This window comes from Gasterosteus aculeatus, chromosome 21, assembly GCF_964276395.1.
Source record: "Gasterosteus aculeatus chromosome 21, fGasAcu3.hap1.1, whole genome shotgun sequence".
NCBI classification, from domain to species: domain Eukaryota; kingdom Metazoa; phylum Chordata; class Actinopteri; order Perciformes; family Gasterosteidae; genus Gasterosteus; species Gasterosteus aculeatus.
In genome coordinates this window covers 17,548,775-17,572,014 of record NC_135708.1, presented here as the reverse complement: position 1 = coordinate 17,572,014, position 23,240 = coordinate 17,548,775, and the positions used below count along the sequence as shown (strand labels likewise).

Genomic DNA, 23,240 nt, shown 5'->3' with positions numbered 1-23,240 from the left:
ACTTGTTCTTCAGCAGTAAATGAAATGCTAATCGATACTCGGCAATAATAAGAGCACATGAGGAATTTCCCCTGTGCATAGCTGTTTTTTCTAAGCGTGTGGAGGGGTGACCAGTAAATCCAGTTCAAAGGTCACACGAGCACGGCTTTGTCTCAAATGGCTTTGCAGGCTTTTTTTCTAAAAATAGAGATGCATCATTGTTCAATGTGTTGTGATCTCTGAAGTGCATTCATTCGGTTTGTATCGGTCATTATTTTAACTCCTTGGTGCTTCGGATGCATTAATCTCTAAACTGTACAAGGGAAGTGAGACGGATGAAGCCCAATGACAATTAGTCAGAGGCAGCGTTTTTTCTTTCTTTTTCTAGCATTGAAATCTTTCACTGCGAATAACTAGGGGAATAAATAGCCCTAAAAATATTTATTTTTGCCTGTTAGAGAGGACGAAGGCTTTGCTCCAGCGGCCAGCAGTGAAATGAGGATTCATGCCACATTCGGGTCACGCGCTGTATTGTTAGCACTCTGCATCAGCTCAGCTCAGCGCAGCATGCGCGCTTTGAATCGCCGATGCAAATGTTATTGTTCTTATGCCCTTTGATCCCTCGAGTCGGCTGTCTCTTCACGTCAACGTGTCTGGTAAAGGTTGTTTTTTAAAAAAGGGGGGGTTTTTAACGGCGTCGCTTCCTCTTCTTTCCTTAGGCGTTGGATCAGGACCGAACGTCCCTGCAGAAGGTGAAGAAATCTGTGAAGGCCATCTACAGCTCAGGACAAGGTGAGACTGGACGGGCCGCGGCTGATTGTGGGTTTTGTTCTCCCTCCTCCTCTCTCCCTCCTCCTCCCCCAGGAGAGCCCCGGCTCTCTTAAATATCTTTAATAAAAGATGAGGATTGAATTTTATTTTGTTTGGAGCGCCGCCCTTCGCGGGACAGATGGCGCTCGGTGGCCCAGAGAGCAGCACCTGAGTTTGTTTTGTTTGTCACGGAGACGCAGTAACTTTCCACCCAGTGTTTTTGACAGAGGGCCTCCTCCCTGGAAAATTGACAGTTTCAGATTTTATTCTTTTTTTTTTACTCGCTGGATGAGAGACTCTTCACAACAACAACTAAAATGACCCTTTAGTCGACTTGTTACTCCAGTTATACAATAGCTGGTTACTTTGCTTTGAACTCTGAAATACTGTGATCTACAAACAGGAATGAGAATGGAATCCAGCTCCACTCACTCCTTTCTGTAAAGGACTACAGAGGACATAACCTCCTTTGTCTTCAGAGTAACTGCAACCCTGATCACATTTCATTTGAGAGTTCACGGCGGCCGCAGCGCTTTGCACGCTGCACGTGTCACGTGACCACCGCCTCACACTCTGCCCCCCCGCCCCCGCCCCCACTTAACGACAAGGACAGATGGGTGCCGCTGTTTGACTGGCGTCTCCTGCAGCGTCTCAACGTCCCAGAGACCCACACATGGTGTTCTGTTGACATGAAGATGACTTACTACAGTCAAAATGTTTAAACTGGAGCAGCTGGTTCTGGATCAGAAATCACGGGTTCAGGTCACATGTGTTTGTTATTGGATCACATGTGTAAGAGAAGAACGTTGCATTGTGGGAACCACATCTGTGTTAATATGAACATCTTAGATGAGCATTTTCCACTCTGCTGTTTCTTTAACCTTTTTTAGTCTTTTTGCAAAATCAACCCTCCAACATTAGCAGGTTTATTCTCGGGAGATGTTAAAGCTCTGAGTCATCTTCACCAGGAGGTTTGAAGAATGTGGAAATCCTCTGATGGGATCAAGTCAAAGGCACCTTTGTCAAAATATAATGCCAGCTTTTGGTTCTTGAAGGTTTTCGGTACCCATCTTGATATTACGCCAGCCATTACCATGAGCGCGCTGACCGCGCTAATCCCCGGGGGCCGATAACCTGACCTCTCTGTCCCCGACCACGCAGACCACGTCCAGAATGAGGAGAACTACGCTCAGGCGCTGGACAAATTTGGCGGCAACTTCATCAGCCGGGACAACCCGGACCTGGGAACGGCTTTCGTCAAGTTCTCCTCCCTCACCAAGGAGCTGTCCGCCCTGCTGAAGAACCTGGTGAGTTCTACGCGCCACAGACAAATCCTCTTCTCCCCCCCCCCCGGGTCCGTAAGTGGTTTAGGATTTGGGTTTAAGGTGGAGATTAGGATTAGGGGGGGTTTCAGGAGAGTGGAGGAGGTGAAGAGGTCGTCGAGTCGTGAAAGCGATTGGACAGACGTAACGTTGGAGTTTGCGAACTGCGTGAGACGCGCTGCCGCGGCGGGACGCGTCATCGCGGCGGGACGGTAGCGCTGACTGCGGCGGTTTTCTGCTCCTTTCTTGTTTTCCCGTCGAGGCTCTTATCAGCCGGCCGTGGATCCCCCCCCCCCCTCCCCCCCCCCCCCCCCCCCCCCCGACGCTTCTGTTGAATAATGTGTCCTGTTTGAATGCTGTGTGAGTGATTGTTGTTCTAAGAGGAGCCCCCACTCCCCCCTCGCTCGCTCGCGCTTCCTCTCTCTTCCTGTGTTGCTGACAGCGAGATTAGATCGAGATCCACTAGGAACAACTGTGTGTGTGTGTGTGTGTGTGTGTGTGTGTGTGTGTGTGTGTGTGTGTGTGTGTGTGTGTGTGTGTTCATAAAAGCTTCCTAAATCACCCACCTGTTGGCGCTACCTGCAACCTGCATGTCGCAGTGAAACTATCTGCTGTTTGTCCTTTTTTTTCCCCCCTAGCTCCTAAATTTCTTTTCCATTTTGAGTGTCGTATTGACCCCCCCCCCCACCCCCCCCCCCCCCCCCCGCTGGTGTGGGCTTGCAAATGAGAAATTGACAATTAGTTCCTGTCCTAGATGCCCCGGCCCGCGTTATCGACTTTATCGATGTTATAGACAAACTTGGCCTTGTTCCCTTTTTTTTTTTCGAGTCTGGTTTACTAGAAGAAGCGGCGCGAGCTTCCGGGACGCCGGCCGGCCAAGTGCAGGATTGATTCTGACGCCGGCCGTACGCAAGACGGGGCACTTAAGAAGCACATTACCGGCCATTAGGCGCAGTTCACTTCCCCCGAGCGCCGCCGCGTGTGTCTGCGTGGCCTCGGCCAACAACAACAGGGACTTAAATGCTTAGTAGCGTAGTAGATGACCTTGCTGATCTTAACGATAGCAGCTGCTCAGCAGAACTGAGGTGACCCGAGCTGTTGGCAACGAGCTTTTGCTAATTCTTCAATGGGCCGCCGTGCACTTCTGCCTCTGCATACGACCCCTTTGCAGCTGGAGGCAGCAGAGAGATCCATGTGGAAAGTACCTGAAGTACTTGTGCACATCATGATGCCGGAACACGTCACTTAATTCAACACTGTAGATCAATCATGTGTGCGTGTTATCAAGCTTCGGCTACACAGAGATCGCTCCGCTGTAACACGCCGCCATGTTCTCTGTGCGTCCTCCAGCTCCAGAGCCTCAGCCACAATGTGATCTTCACTCTGGACTCGCTGCTGAAGGGCGATTTGAAAGGCGTGAAAGGGGTAAGACAGTTTCCCCCCCCCCCTCTTCCGCACATCGTCTGTCTCTCTCTCGGCCGCAGGGAGGATATTTGCCTCCTCAGCACATCTCTCCATTAACCTCCGTGTGATGAGTGTGAGGCGAGAAGACACCAGAGAGACTCTGGCGCTGTGAATATAATCCACGAACATCGACGGTCGTGACCTGGGGGGCATTTGATGGAACTCTGGTGCATTCTGACTCTGCAAATAGCCCCCCCCCCCCCCCCCCTACCCCGGTGACCTCTTCGTAGTTGCTGATGCTCCCCCGTGTGTTTCTGCAGGACATAAAGAAGCCCTTCGACAAAGCGTGGAAGGACTACGAGGCCAAGTTGTGAGTTGATAATCGACCCGCTGGTCACGCAACGATCGGTCAAACGCTGTTGATGAGGTGGCGTTGGAGCGGTCAGTAATTGTCCTCTTCCCTTTCGCCAGCACGAAGATCGAGAAGGAGAAGCGAGAGCACGCCAAGCAGCACGGGATGATCCGCACCGAGATCACCGGGGCGGAAATCGCCGAGGAGATGGAGAAGGAGAGGCGTCTCTTCCAGCTCCAGATGTGCGAGGTAGGTCGTTCAGGACCTTTTTTGGTCGCCGTCGAGCAGCGGAGGTCAGAGGTTAACTTCCCACAGTACACCGCTGCGTGCTGTCCAAATATCCGCTGTCATGATCCCGTCTCATTGTAAACACAAAACATAAACCTTAGGGTTTATGTTGATGTTGTTGGCTGTTTTTTTCTTTCCTTCCTAGATGTGAATTGGATGATCAAGATTGATTTCAGTGTGATAACCTTTCAGACGTGTGAAAAGTGTCACTTAAAACCGACCTTCCTGCATCGCATTTCCTCTTCGACACTCGTAGCGACGCAAAGCTGCCAAAGCTCTTGATGAACCCAATAACCTGCTGCTTTTAGAGAAGACTTTCTTCTTGAGGTGACTTTTTCTCTCTCGGACGATTTGAATAATTTATAGAAGCTCTTGAGCAGCTTCGCATGTCGGGGATTACTGCAGTAAATCATGAACAAGGTATTTTTTACAATGATTCCATGTCAGTGGATGTGATTTAGAAAATACAGCACAACCTTCTCTTAATGATTACAAGTCCGATATTTGAGCAGCTCGTACTTTTGAGTGTTTTCAGATGTTCCTCCGTTCCTATAAACCCGTTATTTTTTTTCTTCTTCAGTATTAATGCACAAAGACAAATACTTAAAGAACTAAACTAAAGAAAGACGGCTTGAATAAAGTGTAAATCAAATGTGAGGTCTTTACGTGCCCGAGAGGATCAGAACAAACTGTAAAAAGTCACTCTGCTCTGCCAGAAAAGCCTCTCTACTGGTGGGCGGTGACGCCTACGCCTCGCTCGCTGTTTCATCCCGCCGGCGTCCTTTACTCAAATTACATAATGGACCAACCACTGCTGTTAGTTGTGTGAATTATTCAGTGTGAAACTTTTTTGTGCCCTGCAATGCTGATCGTCCCTCGGCGACTCGGGCGGGTGTTTCCGTGCCCACATTTTCCACCCGTGTTCACAATTCTCCGGTCGGGTTTAGCATCATTGTTGTAGCCCCGCCTCCAGTTGACGACGGATCCCGCGTAAAATCTGCGCCGTCTTCCTCGTTCAGCGGCGCCGTCGAGTCCAGATGTGATCTCAAACGCGCAGCTCGGCAGGTTTGTGTCTGGTGGCGATTTGTTGGGTCCTCACAGGACGGCGCGGGTTGTCGAAGCAGTGCCTGTCGGGGGTCTCGGGGCGTCGAACAAAAGGCCTTTGTGGTTTCCTGAGCCAGCCTCACTGTAAACGGTGGTTAGATGACTGTGTGTTTTGAAGAAATTGCCTACAAAAAGCATTAAGAGGGTTCTGTTGTTGCTTCTGTACGGCAGAAACATTCAGTTACCTCTTTAATACTTTCTGGGTCACCGACTTTTTTTTTTCTCTCCATTCAATTACATTTTCACCAGTATTTCATGTATTCAATATATATAATATATATATGCACTTGGGATTTTATTGCATAAATCATCCCACCATTATCCAATCTGCTGGTTTGAGTCCATAAAACCAATATTTCATGCATAAGCAGGTCCTCATTCCATATTCCAGAAAGTGAGTTAAAATGATTACCGCAAGTTTAATCAACCATCTGATCTCATCTCATCATCTCAACTTGTTTTGTCAACAATGCCAAACATTCTCTGGTCACAGCTTTCACCTGTGAAGAAGGTTCTGGATGGATTTCATTTAAAAAAAATTTAAGTAAGATGGCTGAGAAATAGTTTCCAGCTTTTTCTTTTTACTTTATTTCTTGACTAAATCTGTGACAAATTAATAACAAAACAAACAGCTGTCGGACTTCTAAATCGTTTTGCAGCCTAACAAGTTTAATCTGACCTAGTTTTGTGATGCGTAATCCACAAAGCTATGTGATTGTCCTGCGTTTTAAGGAGTGTTCTTCTTTTGGGTCGTATAAGATGCTCCACCAATACCAAGAAGGACATCACAGATCAGACAGTCATCATGGAAATACCAGCGTGTGTGTGTGTGTGTGTGCGTGTGTGTGTGTGTGTCAGTGGTACAATCTGTTCATCCCACTTAACCTCATTTCTCTCCCTCTCTCACCCTTCCGCGGTACCCAATTACCAGATTGCCGGCTGCTCTCACTCTCACACCCTTTTCACCCCGAGCCGCCGGTGAAGGAGAGTGAAAAGTCGGGGCTCAGCAGGCCGCTTTGCGTCCCGCGCCTCGCTCGCACAAAAGAGTCCCGGCGCGCTCACGGAAACGCTGAACCCACACGCGGCTCAGACACAAAATGTGGATTATCTCCCATCCAGCGGGCTGCGTCAGCCAGACAAAGGGGCGACGCGTACGCGCACACGCAGGATGCGCTTGTGCGCGCGTTAACACACGCATGCCTCCGCGCACGTGATGTGAGGAGCGGATCGAAGCGGCGCGTTGGCGCGTCGGAGGCTTCTCGGAGCTTTTCTGTCACAGATTAAATTCGCCGCGTGTCTTTTGTGAATCTCCGCGGATTGGCACGCTGCGGGATTATTTTAAGATTAAGATTATCTGGTATTCGTTTTGTTTGGTGGGAGACTGCTCGTTTGTTTTGACTCTTGAGACACCCAGACTGGTCCCACAGTGTCAACGCAGTCTCGTACATCAAAGCCTAAATCAAGCGCTCACATGTGGTTATCATGAGGAAAAGTGTTCATTCTCTCTCTCGCATCATTAAACTAAGAAAAAAACAAACACACCCTGACTTTTAACTTCTGGCTGAGCTGTGCAACTCTCTTTGTTTTGCAGTACCTCATCAAAGTAAATGAGATCAAGACCAAGAAAGGAGTGGACCTGCTCCAGAACCTGATTAAGTATTACCACGCGCAGTGCAAGTAAGTACCACCCTAATCCCCCCCCCTGAACCCGAGAGTGTGAAGGTCCCCCCCCTCCCGCTGTGTTCATCCCACCCAAATCACAAATGCATTTCCACAACGCGGCAAAGAAAGCATCTCGTTCCCTCTTTGCAGACCCACTTTTTTTTTAATCCTCTGCATGAGTCACAGATCTTTTGGGTGCACGGCCGTGTGTACGGGCCTCATGAATATGCACAGGTCATCATGCAGATGTGTCCTGACAGCTGTGGGGTTCGGTGGGTAAATAAGTGGGCGCTCTCAGTGCCAGAACCGCGCGGCTCACAAACCCTCCGCGACAGAATGACACATTTTTCTCTCAGCGTTGCTAGGCCCTGTCATAACACCGGGACAAAACAATATGTCCCCCCCTCACCCCCCTTAAATCAGTCCAACATGGGCATTGACGGACCGAAAAAGCTGCAGTGGAGACGGATACGAAGCACAAAAGCACAAGAGTTTAAAGGCTCTCGGTCAGAAAGAAGAAGACATGATGAATACAACTTAAAAGTAACTGAAGTCCTCTCTCGTTGACGGCTAACGAGGTCGGTTTATTCTGCAGCTCCACTCACTTCCAGACACGTCTGCTTTCCAGCACGCACACCGGCTGAGTCACTGTCGCCGTGCAGTTAACGGGGGATCTCCAGCGAACTGCCTTCCGTGCTTGTTTTTCACAGAGGTGGAGGATAAATTAGCGGTGGTTTGCACGGAGGCGTGCAGCGCCGACACGTCCGTGATGGATGTGCCGAGCGCCTCGGTGGAAGCGCTGGCCGTTTCTGAGCCAGGAGCAGCCGAGCTATACATTAAACATAAACTGCACCAATCGCCCCTCTCTCCGTGTGACCTTCATAGTGGCCTAAAGAGGCGCGCCGGACATTTGCCAAGTAGTAATTCCAGGAAAACGGACCACTTGTCTCTCATATTCATTCCGTTGCATGTTAATGTCAGTGAGAGTCACGTGTGCTGTTCTCTCGTCCGCCAGTTTCTTCCAAGATGGCCTGAAGACGGCAGATAAGCTGAAGCAGTACATCGAGAAGCTGGCGGCGGATCTCTACAATGTAAATACGCACACCTTCCCTGTTTCTTCTCCTGCTGAAGGCTGCTCTGTGTTTATGCACACATGCTTAGCTTTAGCTCCACTCACCCAGATGCGATAAAGGCTCTGGGAGGGAAAAAGAGCCTGTATGCAGACCTTGAGCTCAAATGATTGTTTTCAAGGTCGAGAAAGAAGTTGCACACTTCAGTCTCGGCCGGCGTTTCTGAGGGTGAGACAAGGAGAAAAGGTTGTTATCTTTGCGATAAAACATCTTCGATGCTGTTTAACTCACTTAGCGAAGGTAGCTAGCCATCCAAGTCGGACACTTAATACAGTTACTGATTTCAATGAAATGATTTGCATGAGCCCTAAAATACATTACCGGGTAAAAGTTAGATGTTGGCATTATAATACGTTTTTGGAAATAAAAAGTTATTCTGTGTTGAGATCAGTAGAATTGGAAACTTTTTAAAAAGATCAGCCTCTGAACGCACTGCTCTTCTTTCCCCTGAATCAGCAGTTTTATCAGAATATAATGCTGCCGCAGTGATTGTATGAGGGGAAAGTGGTACATCTGCCAAAACTTTCATGTTCAAAATCTCTTGGAAACTTAAAACCTCACAAATCCTGAGATGGAGACGCCTGGAAGTCAAACAGAAGATCTTCAAACGCTCACAAAAAGCTGACAGAGTGGATCTTCTGTGTGACCCTTCGCTTTGTCATCCAGCAACTGGAAGACAAAAAAAAAAAAACACACCACAACATCACTTGAGTGAGAGACTAGACAGCCAAATTGCGAAGTCTGCCAACGTATTTCGTAACAGAGAAGTCTTGATATTTACGCAGCTGGCGGAGTTTCATTGGTGCCTTCGTTCTCCTCAGATCAAACAGACTCAGGATGAGGAGAAGAAGCAGCTGACCGCCCTGCGGGACCTGATCAAGTCCTCCCTCCAGCTGGACCAGAAGGAGGTAGGCAGCTCGCGGTCGTCCTCGCCAGCCTTCGTCGTTAGAGAACCCGACGGCCTCCCGCGCTCATTCGCCCCGCGCCTCCTCTCGCTCCGCCCGCCACGGCGCCTCCTGCAGCACAGAGCGAGTGCCCAGTGCTGTACCATGCTGGTAGCCAGTGTGTGGTAGGCTCTGCTGGTTGACCAGTGTTGTGCCTCACTGGCTGCTCAGTGGAGAGCCACTCGCTGACCGACTTTATCACTTAGAAACGAGCGTGTTTTCACGCCTTGACTTTCCTCTGCACGACACATTCACATTTAACGTAACACCTCCCGTAGCTTCCCTCGCTAATGGCACCCGACGGTAAGCACAGCGTTTAGAGAGCGCAGCACACGGGATCGCCGTTTTCGGGGGGCAGGCGGCACACTTGTTAGCACTCGCCTGCACCTGAGCCGGATCTTTCACACCTCTCCCCTCTATCTCCCCTTTATCTCCCCTCTTCTGCCTTCTGCTTGTCCGGAATCAAGTCTAGAAGAGTAAGTGCAGGTGCATGTTGAGCATGCCGAGCATCAGTCTGTTCTGCTTGACAGTTGAGTGGTTTGGCCTTTTACAGGCTTCGGAGCATGCGTTCACAGTTTTCATCTTCCTGTTAGCACGTTGGTTGTGAGCCCGTGCGCTGGTGTTGGAGGATGAGCGTGCGGCGTTTGTCTGTGTGTTTTGTGTCAGCGTTGCGTGCCGTCGGGCTGCTTCTCACTGCACCCCGTGTGTTAAACGTCGGTCTGTGTGGGTCCACGCAGGACTCGCAGAGTAAGCAGGGGGGCTACAGCATGCACCAGCTGCAGGGAAACAAGGAGTTTGGCTGCGAGAAGAAAGGCTACCTGCTGAAGAAGAGCGACGGGTAAGCCGCCGGTCATTTAAAAACCGCCGCACAGCGACACTCGTGCCGCACTCAAGTTATTGAAGTGGCCACCGGAAAGCAAGACGTCATCGGGCCTCACCTCGTGTGCCTCCCCTCCCTTCCTCTTCTTCACAGGCTGAGGAAGGTGTGGCAGAGGAGGCAGTGCTCCGTGAAGGGGGGCATGCTCACCATCTCTCATGCCACAGTGAGTTCACAGCGCACACACACACACACACACACACACACACACACTCTGACTGTGCGGATCAAAGGGAAAACATCATGCGGGGAGGTTGTGTTGGTCGTTCTCAATCTGGAGGCCAGCAGAGTGGAATTGACATAGATGGGTCGTCATAGCAACCCCCCCCCCCCCCCCCCCCCCCCCCCCACACAAACCCCCCGCTACTTTCCATTGCCCGTCGCCCCTCCCCCCTCCGCCTGCTGCGCCTCGGTGACTCATCTCGGGGGGCGAGAGCGAGCGCACTCTGTACGCTGGCACGTCTGCTCTCATGTGCAGCTGCTGTGCGCCGCTTTCTCTCCAATGTGGACGGCGGGAATCCAAATTTTTTTTTTTTTAATATGTGAGCTAACAATCTGTTCAGCAGTGGCTTCCGTGCATTGTAATGAGGTATTATCCGTGTCCAGACTCCTACTGCACTGAGCGCGTACACCATGAATAAATAGTTAAATAACACTCAAATCTGTCCCAGAAGGTGACGGATCAGACACTTATCTTTTTAACACATCTCACCGGATTATTTAGCATTCATTACTGGCTGTGAATCACACAGGGTTCCTTGTCGGATGTAAATTGACAGTTTTTCCCAATGTCTGGGCGATGGAGGAGCCTAAACTCGACCCGCTCCGCTCTTCGTAGTTTAGCTCATCCTCGTTTCTCGGGTCTCGTTCTTTGGCAGCTGAACTCTGGGTGACTCCAGTTGATGTGGCGGGATGCCAGCAGGCCAGCCGAGCTCCACGGCTCATCACGGCCCGTTAGCATTTCATTAGCACGCGCCTCGCACCCCCCTCCCCCCCCCCCCCCCGCCTCTGCTCAGCCCACATGTGCCCACTGGGCCCCTTGTTACAGTGGGCAGCCAGTGTGGTCCAGTTTCTTAACTGGGCGAATTCATCCTGGTTCCTGTGACACGACCCTGCAGCTTTAATTATGTGAACAATACCATTCCGTGGATTGGGATCGCAGCAATTGTTTCGAATAGTAGACTCACAAGTCGACACGAAAATACTTTTCTGCTTTGCTGTGTATTCTGGTATTGACCCTCAAAGCGTTTTACTCTCCACAGTCCAACAGGCAGCCGGTCAAACTCAACCTGCTCACCTGCCAGGTCAAGCCCAGTACCGAGGACAGGAAGTGCTTTGATCTCATTTCCCGTAAGTTTTCCTTGATGCCAGAATAGTTTTAGTTCCCTCCATGTCAGAGGGAGTCCGTTGTAGAACTCCCGTGTTTTATAAACCCATCTGCGGAGGCATAACCGACTGTGTTTAGGCCGCATGTCCAGCAAGCGGCACACGGACCCGTCCCGTATTTCAGGTCCCGCGCGCCGGCTGTTATAAAACGCATGATAAGAAATTTGCTTACTTAACGCCCTCCTTTCTGTACTCGACAGATAACCGGACATATCATTTCCAAGCCGAGGATGAGCAGGAGTTTGTCATGTGAGTACGTCAGAGTGATGCTGCTCGAAAAAACGCACACAAAGAAGAGCATTCATGGGGATCCCTTAAGGTTCATGAGTCGACCTGTTGCACTGAAAGAGACAAAGCGAGCTAACGCAGAGAATAGCAGTTGTTGCAACCTCATACTGTTGTTCCCATGCTGTCACTCACATGCATTACTGTAGTTTCGCTACAAATGTTGTCATCACCAGACGGCCTTTTTTATTTTTATTTAAATGTAGCATTTCAGAAGTAAGCAAAGCTTCTAAACAGACGTACACATTTGATTTGTTTTTTACAGCGAAGTGGTCCCAATGTTATTTTATCTGCAACGGTAAAGTTAATCCTAAAGCAGATCTGTGTTCAGGGAAACAACCAGTCATACATGTTTGCGATTACTGCACCTGGCTTATTGTCCCGTGAGGTCAAAATGCAGCTAACAGATTCACTGCATGCCTCCGTCCTCCTCTGGGAGGCTTCTCGGGCAGCGTCCGCGTCTTCGTGGCGTTTCGAAAGTAATGTTTATTATTACATAAGGCTGCGGCTCTGCTGATCACGCTTCCCCGCAATTAAACAAGCAGCATATTAGGCACAACATGAGTAAAGACACAAACACTTTGGTTCAGCATCCCCGAAAATGCCGTTTGTAATGATGTGATCCCTTATGCAGCTGGATCTCGGTGCTGACCAACAGCAAGGAGGAGGCCCTGAACATGGCGTTTCGCGGCGAGCAGAGCAGCGGCGGCGAGGACGGTCTGGAGGATCTGACCAAAGCCATCATAGAAGACGTGCTGCGCATGCCGGGCAACGAGGTCTGCTGCGACTGTGGCGCTTCAGGTGTGTACCGCTGCAGCTTGTGTGTCCGGCGAGGCCACACACACACACACACGTCCTCTTCCTGTTGGTGCTCAGTCGACCCCCACCTTTCTTCAGCATTTCTCCGTCCTCTTATGTCACTATGCGCAGATGTTTTATTTCAAGCCACGCACAGATCTGGATTTCTTTGCAATGTCACAGCTGCCTTGAACTCGCTGTCCTTCGGTTCGATGGTAACGGAACAAGCTACAAATCCTCCCGCAGCCTTCAACAAATGTGTGTGTGTGTGCGCGCTGTTAGCATTCAGGACACAACCTGATCCTGATCCTCCTCCACATTGGGAAGCAAGGACTCAGCATTCAGGAGTGGCGTAGATATTCAGGCCCGCTGACACACACACTCTTCTCTTCCAGCACACACAGCAGCTCACCGAGCGACTGAACGGAGGATTTTATGCTCTGAGGGCTGAAAAAAAAACAAAAAAACATCTCTGCGTTTTGAGAAACAACACCATTACGTCACATTCTTACATAAGTCACACACGCTCTGTTGACCCCCCTGAGAGGGGAGGTAATAAGTCTTTATGTCCTTGGCCATTCATGTACATGGTTTCAGTACAACACGTTGTTCCAGATGTTCCAGATGTGGAGTTTAAGCCCCGCTTCCTGTCTTAATTCCTGTTTTTCTTGATCAAATGCTCTAAAAGGGGTTTCCTTTCTTCAACGCATCACTCTCCGTTTGAAAGGTCGTTGGTTTGACTCCCGAAGGTCACGTCTTTGTCCCATCTGGCCTCGGTGGAAACGGGACGTCTCATTCAGGCCGGCATCTGTTCCCCGCGTTGTGAAAATGTGTGTGCGTTTCGCCCGTGTTTCAGTGTATGACTCATTAGTTCTTGGAGCCGCCTCAGCCGTGTCCACCCGCTGTTCATTTGTCAGGTCCAAACAGAACAACATCACAACCAACGAAGCTTTCAGAGCTCGCTCAAATCTCCCAGGTTGCATCAGGACATCGAGCGGTGACCTTCAGAGCGCTCTTTCCCTGGCAGTAGGTCGTGCAAAGGGCTGCATCTGCCTCCTGCACTGTGGTCACGAGACACCAATTCCTCTACTGACTGCAGCCTTAAAGGACCACAACACAGCGCAGACACACTGCTTCATACTTTAGCCTCACATCTGAGGCATGTAACGTACAGCTGTTTTACTGTACTTATGTCCATCCACGTGCTTCTATCACGCTCCCGGCGTCAGCGACCATGTGCTGCAGGTTATCGGGAGCATCAACACGTATGTTCTCATATCGTTCGTGTCCGTAGATCCTAAGTGGCTGTCCACCAACCTGGGGATCCTGACCTGCATCGAGTGCTCCGGCATCCACCGAGAGATGGGAGTCCACATCTCCCGCATCCAGTCCATGGAGCTCGACAAGCTAGGAACTTCAGAACTCTTGGTGAGTCACGGAAATGGTCCGCCGAGTGAATGAATAGCTTCTCGAGGCAGCAGCCCTTTATGTTCTTTACTATTTTCATCTGGAGTGAAATATTAGAAATAATGAGAGAGTAGTGGAAAGGCTGCAGAGAGCAGGATTTGATCCCTAAAGCTGCAGGTGTGGAACTGTCTCTGAAGGCACACTAGTACAGTTCTGCTGTGGTGATCTAACGCAGACCTTCTCTCCTTTCTCCACCAGCTGGCCAAGAACGTGGGGAACAGTAGTTTCAATGAGATCATGGAGGGGAACCTCACTTCCCCTACACCGAAGCCCACTCCATCCAGTGACATGTAAGTACTCTCCGAGGAAGAAAAGCTGCCCGACAACCCGATTGGCTGAAAATCCCACCAATTCCCCCCCCTCCCTCCACAGGACCGTGAGGAAGGAGTTCATCAACGCCAAGTATGTGGACCACAGGTATGCGAGGAAGACGTGCACGTCCGCGTCCGCTAAGATGATCGAGCTGTTTGAGGCGGTCGAGTCCAGGGACCTGCTGTCCCTCATCCAGGTCTACGCTGAGGGGGTTGAACTCATGGAGCCGCTCCCAGAGGTCGGACAGGTAAGTCCTCCTCAATCACCCCCCCCCGCTTTTTGCTTTTTAAGTTAATATGGCAGAGTGTGACAAAACAGTCCCATTATTTATGGGTTTGTATATTCTCTGTCTTAGTTGCCTCTGAATATCTTCAGGATTTAAACGGTTTCCGCTGGTTATTTTTCACCATTTGCCCTTTTAAAATTGCATATCTCAAGCTCGATTTGGTCGCTGTTTTCGCTAAGATGGCGATCATGTGACGTTGACATTTAGTGTACTATGGTGCCTGGATGATGTCAATCTTTGTCCTCCCACACCCCGATCTCATAATGGACAATTAACAGTGACACATTTCTCCCAGTTGGTGTTGGATCTGGCCGGTAGAAATGGGTGTGACAGTTGGAATATGTACCGTCATCCAGATAAGTTCACCGGCAGATGGTGGTATCCGGCAACCTCCATCTCATTCTGAGCTCAGACGACTTCTGGGGCGACGTAATTCCTGTCTCAGTTTTTCCGCGATTCAGCCTCTTTGGTTCCTTTTGCGCGGCGGCTTCGGGCCTGAACTGAAAGTTAAATACCGAGCGGCGGACGCTGTGCACGCTGGGCCGTAAACAACACGGGTGATCAGACTTAGTCTGACATAAATGGGTCACGGTTTTATAACACAGCCGTGGCGGTTCTCTAATAAAGAATTAAGGGTAACAGCAGCAGCAGAATAACATAGGATACGGTGTGCTGACAGAGGGAGCTGCTGCTGTCTGCGCAGTGAAGTATGACTCACCGATATGTGATCTGCTGTTGTCAGTACATCTGAATGGCTGCCGACAGCTTAGCGTCATCCCCCCTGGCCTCCACCCCCCTCCCTCCCTGCGCGACTACATAGGGCCCTTATTCTACCTTTATAGATGCAAAAATAAATCCAAATGTACAGGACATATAATCCTACGTGTTTATTCTTTCACCTCCAGCTTTAAAACGGCATCGAGAGAGATTACGTTTAGTTTCAATTTACATTGACGGGTGGAATTATTGCAAGATGCTCCTCAGAGATGTGCACATTTCAGCTTCATGCCTGCTGAAATGATATTTTAGGAGCCATTTTGTTTACTGCAGCTTGTTTAAATGCTGAAAGAGACGCACACGCAGAGGGAGAGAATACAGAATGGATGCTGCCCAAGACCGTCTCACCGTGTCTTTGCTGTGTTTGACGGCCCCCTGCAGGAATCCGGGGAGACGGCACTGCACTACTCCGTACGGACTGCTGACCAGACATCCCTGCACTTGGTGGACTTCCTTGTGCAGAACAGGTAAATTTGTAACCACTTAGAATACTTCCAAAGAATAGAATGGCGCTTATTTTGCGTTTAGTTTAATAGCGCATGAAAGCGCCGTCAGCGGTGCAGAGACGAGTGATGTGCCAAACGGCGGTTTTGTGCGAACGCGCAGTGTCAAGTGTGATCCGCCTGCCTGCTGTGAGTCTTTCCTCTCCTCTGCCTCGGCCTCTGTGATGAACGCGGTGGAAGTGCAGAGGAGGGCTCGGCGCTGCAGAGCTCAGCTCCCGGCTCCCACAGGGCAAACAGAAATGGGTCAGGCACTTGTTCCTCGCCTTAATTTATTCCTCTCTTTTCAATTGTTTACCCACCACTGCTCCAACTGCACGCACAGGAAGTGGAAATGAATTGTTGTGCTCATACGAGCATTGGCTGTCATTCCCTCGTCCTTTTTTCAGAGCTGCAGGGGAGCTAAATGGATCACTTACCTGCGGTAACAGGGAAGGTGGAATTTGTAATTTGCTCGCATTTCTTTCCTTTTATTAAGCTCATCATTAGCATTAGCACACAATATCTATATTCACACAACAAGCAAGAAACGAGGAGAAAGAAAATAGAAGAAAATGTTTGGAGAATGTTTTAACAAACAGCCGACTACAAGAGCCGGTGTTCAAACAAATCCTTTTTCCTTTCATGCTAAATCCCCAAATCCTTGGAAATAAAACATTGACCTGAAGCTGCAAGAAGAATCCCCCTCCGCTTGAAACATGTGTCCTGACTCGGTGTGTGTGTGTGTGTGTTCTCCCAGCGGTAACCTGGATAAGCAGACGGAGTGGGGCAACACGGCCCTTCATTACTGCAGCATGTACGAGAAGCCCGAGTGCCTGAAGTTGCTCCTGAGGGGGAAGCCGGCCACCGATATCAGTCAGTCACCTCCTCCCGTTGATGTGCTCCTCACGCACGTACGCAGGCCCCTAACGTTGATCCTCCCTCTTCTTCCCTTCAGCCAATCAGAACGGAGAGACGGCGCTGGATGTTGCTAGGCGACTGAGGAACACACAGTGTGAGGAGGCAGTAAGTACGACACATCCCAGCTGGTGGCTCTTTTTTTTTTTTGACAACATGGCGGTTTAAATGTTCTCGAGAAAAATACTGAATTGTGAAAAAAAAAAAAAAAAAAAAGAAGTCCAGAGAAATAAAAGAAAAGGGTTGCAGAGGACAGGATGCGGTTGATTAAACATGGCGGACGATACAGAACACTAGATGGCAGTCAAATGTCTGGCTGCAGCCTCCAGCAACAGCGACAGCAGAGTGGAAATAATTGTTGATGTATGTTCATTAATAACGCTACTATGACCGTGCAGATGAAAGAAAGCCATTTTGAATGCAGTGTACAATCTCTCATAAATGCAATACAGAATATAACGCATGCTGCCTGCATGTTGTAGTTCTGTATACTGTTTAATTAATCATCATAACCAGAACTGCTACAATACATCACCAGTTCATGCTGATTTTTATATTGGCACGCTATCTAATTTCCCTCCTTCTCATCTCATTGCTGTTTTTCATTTGACTGATAACGGTCATGAATAGGATCAGTTTTCACATGAAACTGAGTGTTGTGTCTGCGTGTGTTAGCTGGTGCAGGCCGCAGAGGGGAAGTTCAACCCCCACATCCACGTGGAGTACGAGTGGAGCCTCAGACTGGAGGAGATGGACGAGAGCGACGACGACCTCGACGATAAGGTCCGAACATGAGCCTCGCGTTCAGTCCCACGGGCTTGAATTCAATCTGTTTTTTTTTTTTCATCGAGCCGCCATAACGGGCCGTCCCGGGTGTTGCTCTGGAGCTCAGTGGTTTGACACTTACCTGCAGTTTAAAGTGTTTTGCGATGAATTAAATACAAAAAACGTTGGAAACAAATATATACTGAAAGTATACAGGCGGTTAGCTTAGCGTAGCATAAAGAGCCCTTAAAACCTGCGTGGCCTCTATTCAAATGTATTCATGTCCTCATCTAACGTGACCACGTGCATTTCCTAAAATGTAAAACCGTTCCCTTAAATCACCCGCGTGTCGGCTCGTTGGGCTCTGCGGAATCGTCTCAACAGTCTCATGTCCCCCCTGCAGCCCAGTCCCATCAAGAAGGACCGCTCCCCGAGGCCTCAGAGCTTCTGCCACTCCTCCAGCCTCTCCCCCCACGACAAGCTCTCCCTGCCGGGCTTCATCAGCCAGCGGGACAAACAGCAGCGCCTGTCCTACAGCGCCTTCACCAACCAGATGTACAGCGCCTCCACCGACCTCACCTCCTCCCCCGTGGCCGACGGGCCGCCGCTGCCACCCAGGAACCAGGGCAAAGGTCAGACCGGCCTGCTCCGAGGGCTTTCCGAGCCACACTACCGCAGCATTTACCGTTTTGTTTATCGGGTGTTTAGTTTATAGTGGGTAAATTCAGGAGATCGTGTTCGGTCCGCCTGCAATGCAAATGTTGTATCTGACCACTGACGGGGAGATAGCGTTTAAAACCCTCCCTTCATTATGCCTGTTAATGTTTCATTACATTCAGGACGGGATAAGCAGCAGAAAAATGCCTACTCATCACTTTGTTCTCCTTTGCGCTGTCAGCCCCCACACACACACACACACACACGCGCGCACACACACAAACACACACCCTCCCTGCAGTGGAATGCAATTTGTCAACACCCGCATCCGAGGGCGGGGTACAGGTGTCATGAAGATTGCTTACACGGCGAACTTTCGGGAAAACATGGCGCAAGGGAAGGATGGGTAGCGATGGTTGGTCGGGCGTGTGAAAGCGCGGCGAGATGCACGCCTCGTCATTATCCTCGACGCGGTGCACGCGCTCGCTGCCCCGCGGGCGTGCTGTCTCTGCAGTATCAGGATTAAAGATAACACTTGTTTCCGCGGAGGGGAGGGGGTTCGACTCACCAACACTCGCGGGACAAAAACAAAAAAAGTTGGCGCCTCGTTTCTTGCTGGCGAGGATTTTGTTGGCAGATTCTTTTGTCTCACTAATTAACACTGATTCTTTCTCCAGCTGAAATGTGCACCTGCTAGCTACGTACAAAACGGGCGGGGACTGAGGCTGCATCTCTCGGGGGGCATTCAGCTGCTTAATCATTTTGAGAAACTGCGTACAAGAGAATGGAAATAAAGAAGCCATTACCTGCGGATTCTGAATGGAATAAGAGTTTAAACCTTTCAGTATTTCATATCGCACTGCAAACAAGTGGGAGTGTTGGATTCATTTCCAAATAAAGCTGAAGCCAGATAGATGCATAGATCTCGAATAACATGCTAACTGTACAGAAGCAGCTCGCTCAGCGGGTGCTGAACAGCTCGCCCCCGTGGGCCGGCTTCACGCCTTTTCCCTCTTCTTCTCCTCTTTTTTTTCCTTTTTTCTGTTGCACACCAATGATACGATTACATCTACAGTGTGTGGGAGCAGCCCTTTTTTTATTTTTTATTTTCCTTTAAGACTGACATACTGTAGATTCTCCCCCACCCTCCTCATCTCGCTCTCTTTTCTTTTCTCTTTTTTTGTTTCTCTATTCTTTCAGCTCCACACTTGGCATTCCTCGGCTCTCATTCGCACTACGCCACACTGGCCGGCACCCGACCATACATCAGTGAATATCCTGGTTTTCTGTTCTCCCCCTTACTTCGGCCGCGTGCCCCATGCACTCTACGTTCCCCATCCCTCCTTTACAGCTCACGCTTGCATGGTGGTGGCGTTTATTTAAGTGAAACAATGGGACCACGTAGGCCGGCTGGTGTTCTCCACTCCATTGTTCCTCGCCTACGTGGATGTTTTGTCTCGCTGGAATCGTGTCCCACCACCCTTGAGCTGTAAACCCGTATCCACAGCTGACTCCTCTCTGGCTGAGCTCTCTATTAGCTGCTTCCATCCTACTTTTCTCTCTTATTATAGAACAATTAGTGCTTCGGAGGTTCCGTTATTCATGAGCTATTTTCCGGTCCGGACGTGTTTGTTGTGTATCTGTTCAGACCGTCTGTTGTTCTAGTTGCTCCTCCTCTCCATGTGTCATCATCCTCTCTCTTCTTTTCTCTGGGGTTTTTTTTGGGAGGGGGGTTTAACAGAATGACGTTTTCTTGGGCGGGCCGCATCACCTCATGTGTTTTATGTATCGCTCCTCCAGCTCCTCCCCCATCTGGCCCTCCCTCCACACTCACACCGGGAGGCAGCTCCACGCTGTCCAAGAAGAGACCTCCGCCCCCACCTCCGGGACACAAACGCACCCTGTCTGACCCGCCCAGCCCGCTCTCTCACAGTCCACACAGTAAAGGGGGCTTGACTGGGGGTGAGACGCAAGCACACGTCAGAACAGCGGAGCTGCTTGAAACTCCGATACCTTCATCTGCCCGAAAACGCCCGGGGGAGGGGGGGGTTATTGTCCTGCACTTAAATGTTCCCAAAGATTACGAGTGAATCAATTACTGCAGACAAGTGGAGGCCTTTTTATTTGTCTTTGTGCAGCTCACAGGTATGTTCAATGGTAGTCCGTTATAATTAGATTTTTATGGGATTGCAAGTATATTTTTATAATTATCTCACCAAAGCGCAATTAGTTACATCGTAAATCAAAATATAATTTAAAAAAAAAAGAATGGTCAGCAATGGATGCTTTAGTACTTTAAACTTTGCTTCTATTTTAATCATCAAACATCCACAAGTTTAGTTCACCAGTAAACATACTTCCAAACTGCACAAAGAGATATCTGAGTCCGACTCAGTTCGGCTTACATTTCTCAGCTGAAAGCAGCATTTCACTCTGATTTGATTCACATAAAAAGAGAAACGTAATCTTGTAGCCACCACCTGGACACAAAAGAAGACAAACACATCTGTCATCTTACTTCTGGTGTTCCTTCTGTGTATTTTTTACTGTTATTCCACTTTTATCATTTGTCCTCTGTGGGGTTTTTTGTGCGTTCTGTGTCAGCCGTACAGTTACACCCAATCACTAATTATAATGATGACACTTTATTGCACAACCTCTAATTAACAGCGGCTCATAGAAAGCTCAGCCAGACGACTCCTCCCTCGTTATTATTCTTTTAACCATCACAGCATGTTACGTTACTTCCACATTTACATTAAATCAATCTTTTAGCGAGTGTTCTGTTGTGGTGCTGAATAATTTGTGTCCTCATCGATGTCGATGTTTTAGGAAGCGACTCCACCCCTCCTCCTGTCAACAAGATGTCTCCTATTTCTAACAAGTTTGAAGGAATTCCTCAGCAGCAAAGGTACGGAAAGGAAAGAGAGAATCACGGCGAAAGTTGAAGCTCGCTTGGCTTGAAATGAATCGAAGCTGACAGATAGTTTGGAAATCTTTTCCCAGCACTACTTCGAGCAACACAAAGTCTACACTTGGTCCACGGGTCCTTCCCAAACTACCTCAGAAAGGTAAAGCCTTCGTCTGCTCTTCATCTCAAAGCTGGCTGTTGAATTGAAGCCCTTTTCATCAAACGGCTTTGCTTCTCTCTCCAGTGGCATTGCGGAAGATCGACACCATCCACCCGTCGATGGACAAGCCCAACCTCCCTCCAGAGGTTTTCCAGAAGTCCCCGCCGGCGTCCGACCCCCCGCAGAAGGCTCCTCCGGCCGACAGGCCTCAGCCGGGGGACCTGCCCCCCAAACCGCAGCCGTCTGAACTCCCTCCGAAACCCGGAGAACTTCCTCCGAAGCCGCAGCTCTCCGACCTCCCTCCTAAACCTCAGCTGGGCGACCTCCCGCCCAAACCGCAGCTCAAAGACCTGCCCCCCAAGCCTCATCTCGCCGACATCCCCCCGAAACCTGGGACGGCCGAGTCCGCTCCGAGGGCGCCGCCCGGCGACACGGTGCAAAGGCCTCAGACGCAGCCCCCGCCTCCGCCTCAGCCTCAGCCTCAACCTCCGCCTCCAGACTCCCCGTCACCCAATCAGCAAGCCCACGTGGGGACCCCCACCCAGCCAGCCGCCGAGGACACCAACGGCACCCTGGCGGGGACCGCGGAAACACCGGTGCCCCTCCCTAGGAAGATTAACACGGTAACAACAGGATTATTCTGCCATTCTTGGACATCTTTGGTTGCTAAGCTACCGTGTTGGCTACTGTAACAGTTTTGCCATTTAAACGTTTAAAAGGGGAAGAGCAAAACCCGTCGGGTGAAGACGATCTACGACTGCCAGGCTGACAACGACGACGAGCTGACTTTCGTTGAAGGAGAGGTGATTATAGTAACGGGAGAAGAGGACCAGGAGTGGTGGGTGAGTGCGGCTTCAGTACTTCCGCCCTCGTTGTGTTTCTTAAACACTGAACGCCAACAGACCACCGTTGTTGTTGTTTTCTCACGTGTTCTCTTTCCACTTTCCAGATCGGGCACGTTGAAGGAGAACCGGACAGAAAAGGGGTGTTCCCCATGTCTTTTGTGCACATCCTGAGTGACTGACCGTCAGAGAGAGACTTGCACTACGCCTCTCCCTAAATTGGAAGGTTGTGTAAATAGCCGTCACAACACCTCTTGTCACACGGCAAGTGTCCTAAAAAGAAGAAGAAAAACCAACAACAACAAGGCTCCTCCATGCTGTACAAAGAATGTGTGTATTCTTCCTTTACCAGTATTATCTTAACCTTATAGCACGGCTGTGACAAAGCCACTCTCAAAACCCTAGCACTTACCTAAAGTCTATGTTAATGCTGTTACTGTGTATATATGTATGTAAATATATATATTTGTGTGTGAGTGTATAAACATGTTTTATTGTACAAAACATGTACCATTGCTCTCTACCGGTCCAATTATGCGCCAGACTTTGAATCTCATCTGGACCCCAAGTAATTATCGGCTTACGTTTCTGGAAAAAGGACAAGTGAGAATTGGAATGTGAAATAGGTCATGTCACTATTTGTCTCTTGCATCCCTGTTTACCACCGAAGAGGCTGGAATCTCCCACTAAGATGAAAACATTAAATGTACTCCCTGTTCTTGCTTTGTGTGTACACGTATTATGGTTGTTTTACAGTATAGAAACCTGCTGCTACTGTGGTGGAATATCAGCCCGTGTTCACTGTAGGTCACTGATTGTTACACTGTATGCAGCTCTGAACTTGACGCCATCGCCAGTCCTTTGACCCTCTGTGCGTGGTGTAACAATGACTGGAATCGAGTGCTGGGTTTGAAGAGCCACTATGAGGCAGGTCTACGTTAAATAAGGGATCCTGTTGAAGCCACTATGACAAAGTACAGGAAACTCAAGGATGCAATAACTTGATTTTCTGACTGGCTAGAAGTGTCCTGTTAGTCTTGTAGAAAAGCTTTACAATTTCTTTTGAGTCATGTATCTCAACGTTACTGGATCCTGTACATTTCCAGGTTCGCTTATGAACCAGAGGTCTTTTGGGAGCGCCGATGTATTTCCACTTAATCCTCCCTGACTTGCAGTCCCTTCTTCCCCATGTTAGCAAACGAACCCATCAAATCATTAAAGTGCTGTACGTACTCTGCCTGCTCTGGTGATTCATTCCAAAGCGGGTTAGATGGTAAGACGACTGTCAGAATACCTTGTGTGTGCGCTCCTCATCCCCCCCCCCC

General features: G+C 49.5%; 1 protein-coding gene across 6 annotated transcripts in view; it reads left to right on the top strand.

Moving 5' to 3' along the window:
- The window catches only part of asap1b (ArfGAP with SH3 domain, ankyrin repeat and PH domain 1b), a 33,904-nt gene extending 10,757 nt beyond the window's left edge, over window positions 1–23,147 (top strand). Inside the window, exons 2-29 of one of the 6 annotated variants that reach the window (XR_013454116.1) lie at window positions 699–771; window positions 1,951–2,096; window positions 3,462–3,536; window positions 3,836–3,885; window positions 3,987–4,116; window positions 6,851–6,936; window positions 7,937–8,012; window positions 8,873–8,959; window positions 9,733–9,833; window positions 9,969–10,038; window positions 11,135–11,222; window positions 11,459–11,507; window positions 12,178–12,344; window positions 13,636–13,769; window positions 14,007–14,098; window positions 14,181–14,367; window positions 15,565–15,650; window positions 16,423–16,538; window positions 16,621–16,688; window positions 17,256–17,363; window positions 17,749–17,977; window positions 19,203–19,271; window positions 19,803–20,147; window positions 20,835–20,913; window positions 21,009–21,073; window positions 21,158–21,696; window positions 21,793–21,915; window positions 22,023–23,147. Coding sequence is in view for 4 of the 6 variants with exons in the window: in XM_040167483.2 (XP_040023417.2) it covers window positions 699–771; window positions 1,951–2,096; window positions 3,462–3,536; window positions 3,836–3,885; window positions 3,987–4,116; window positions 6,851–6,936; window positions 7,937–8,012; window positions 8,873–8,959; window positions 9,733–9,833; window positions 9,969–10,038; window positions 11,135–11,222; window positions 11,459–11,507; window positions 12,178–12,344; window positions 13,636–13,769; window positions 14,007–14,098; window positions 14,181–14,367; window positions 15,565–15,650; window positions 16,423–16,538; window positions 16,621–16,688; window positions 17,256–17,363; window positions 17,749–17,977; window positions 19,203–19,271; window positions 19,803–19,964; window positions 20,835–20,913; window positions 21,009–21,073; window positions 21,158–21,696; window positions 21,793–21,915; window positions 22,023–22,097 (3,330 nt within the window). In the remaining 2 variants the exon portion in view is untranslated. The remainder of the gene's footprint in view (window positions 1–698; window positions 772–1,950; window positions 2,097–3,461; window positions 3,537–3,835; window positions 3,886–3,986; window positions 4,117–6,850; window positions 6,937–7,936; window positions 8,013–8,872; window positions 8,960–9,732; window positions 9,834–9,968; window positions 10,039–11,134; window positions 11,223–11,458; window positions 11,508–12,177; window positions 12,345–13,635; window positions 13,770–14,006; window positions 14,099–14,180; window positions 14,368–15,564; window positions 15,651–16,422; window positions 16,539–16,620; window positions 16,689–17,255; window positions 17,364–17,748; window positions 17,978–19,202; window positions 19,272–19,802; window positions 20,148–20,834; window positions 20,914–21,008; window positions 21,074–21,157; window positions 21,697–21,792; window positions 21,916–22,022) is intronic. The other 5 variants (XM_040167483.2, XR_013454117.1, XM_078095993.1 and 2 more) reach the window with 5 other exon arrangements.
- The last annotated feature ends 93 nt before the right edge of the window (window positions 23,148–23,240 follow it).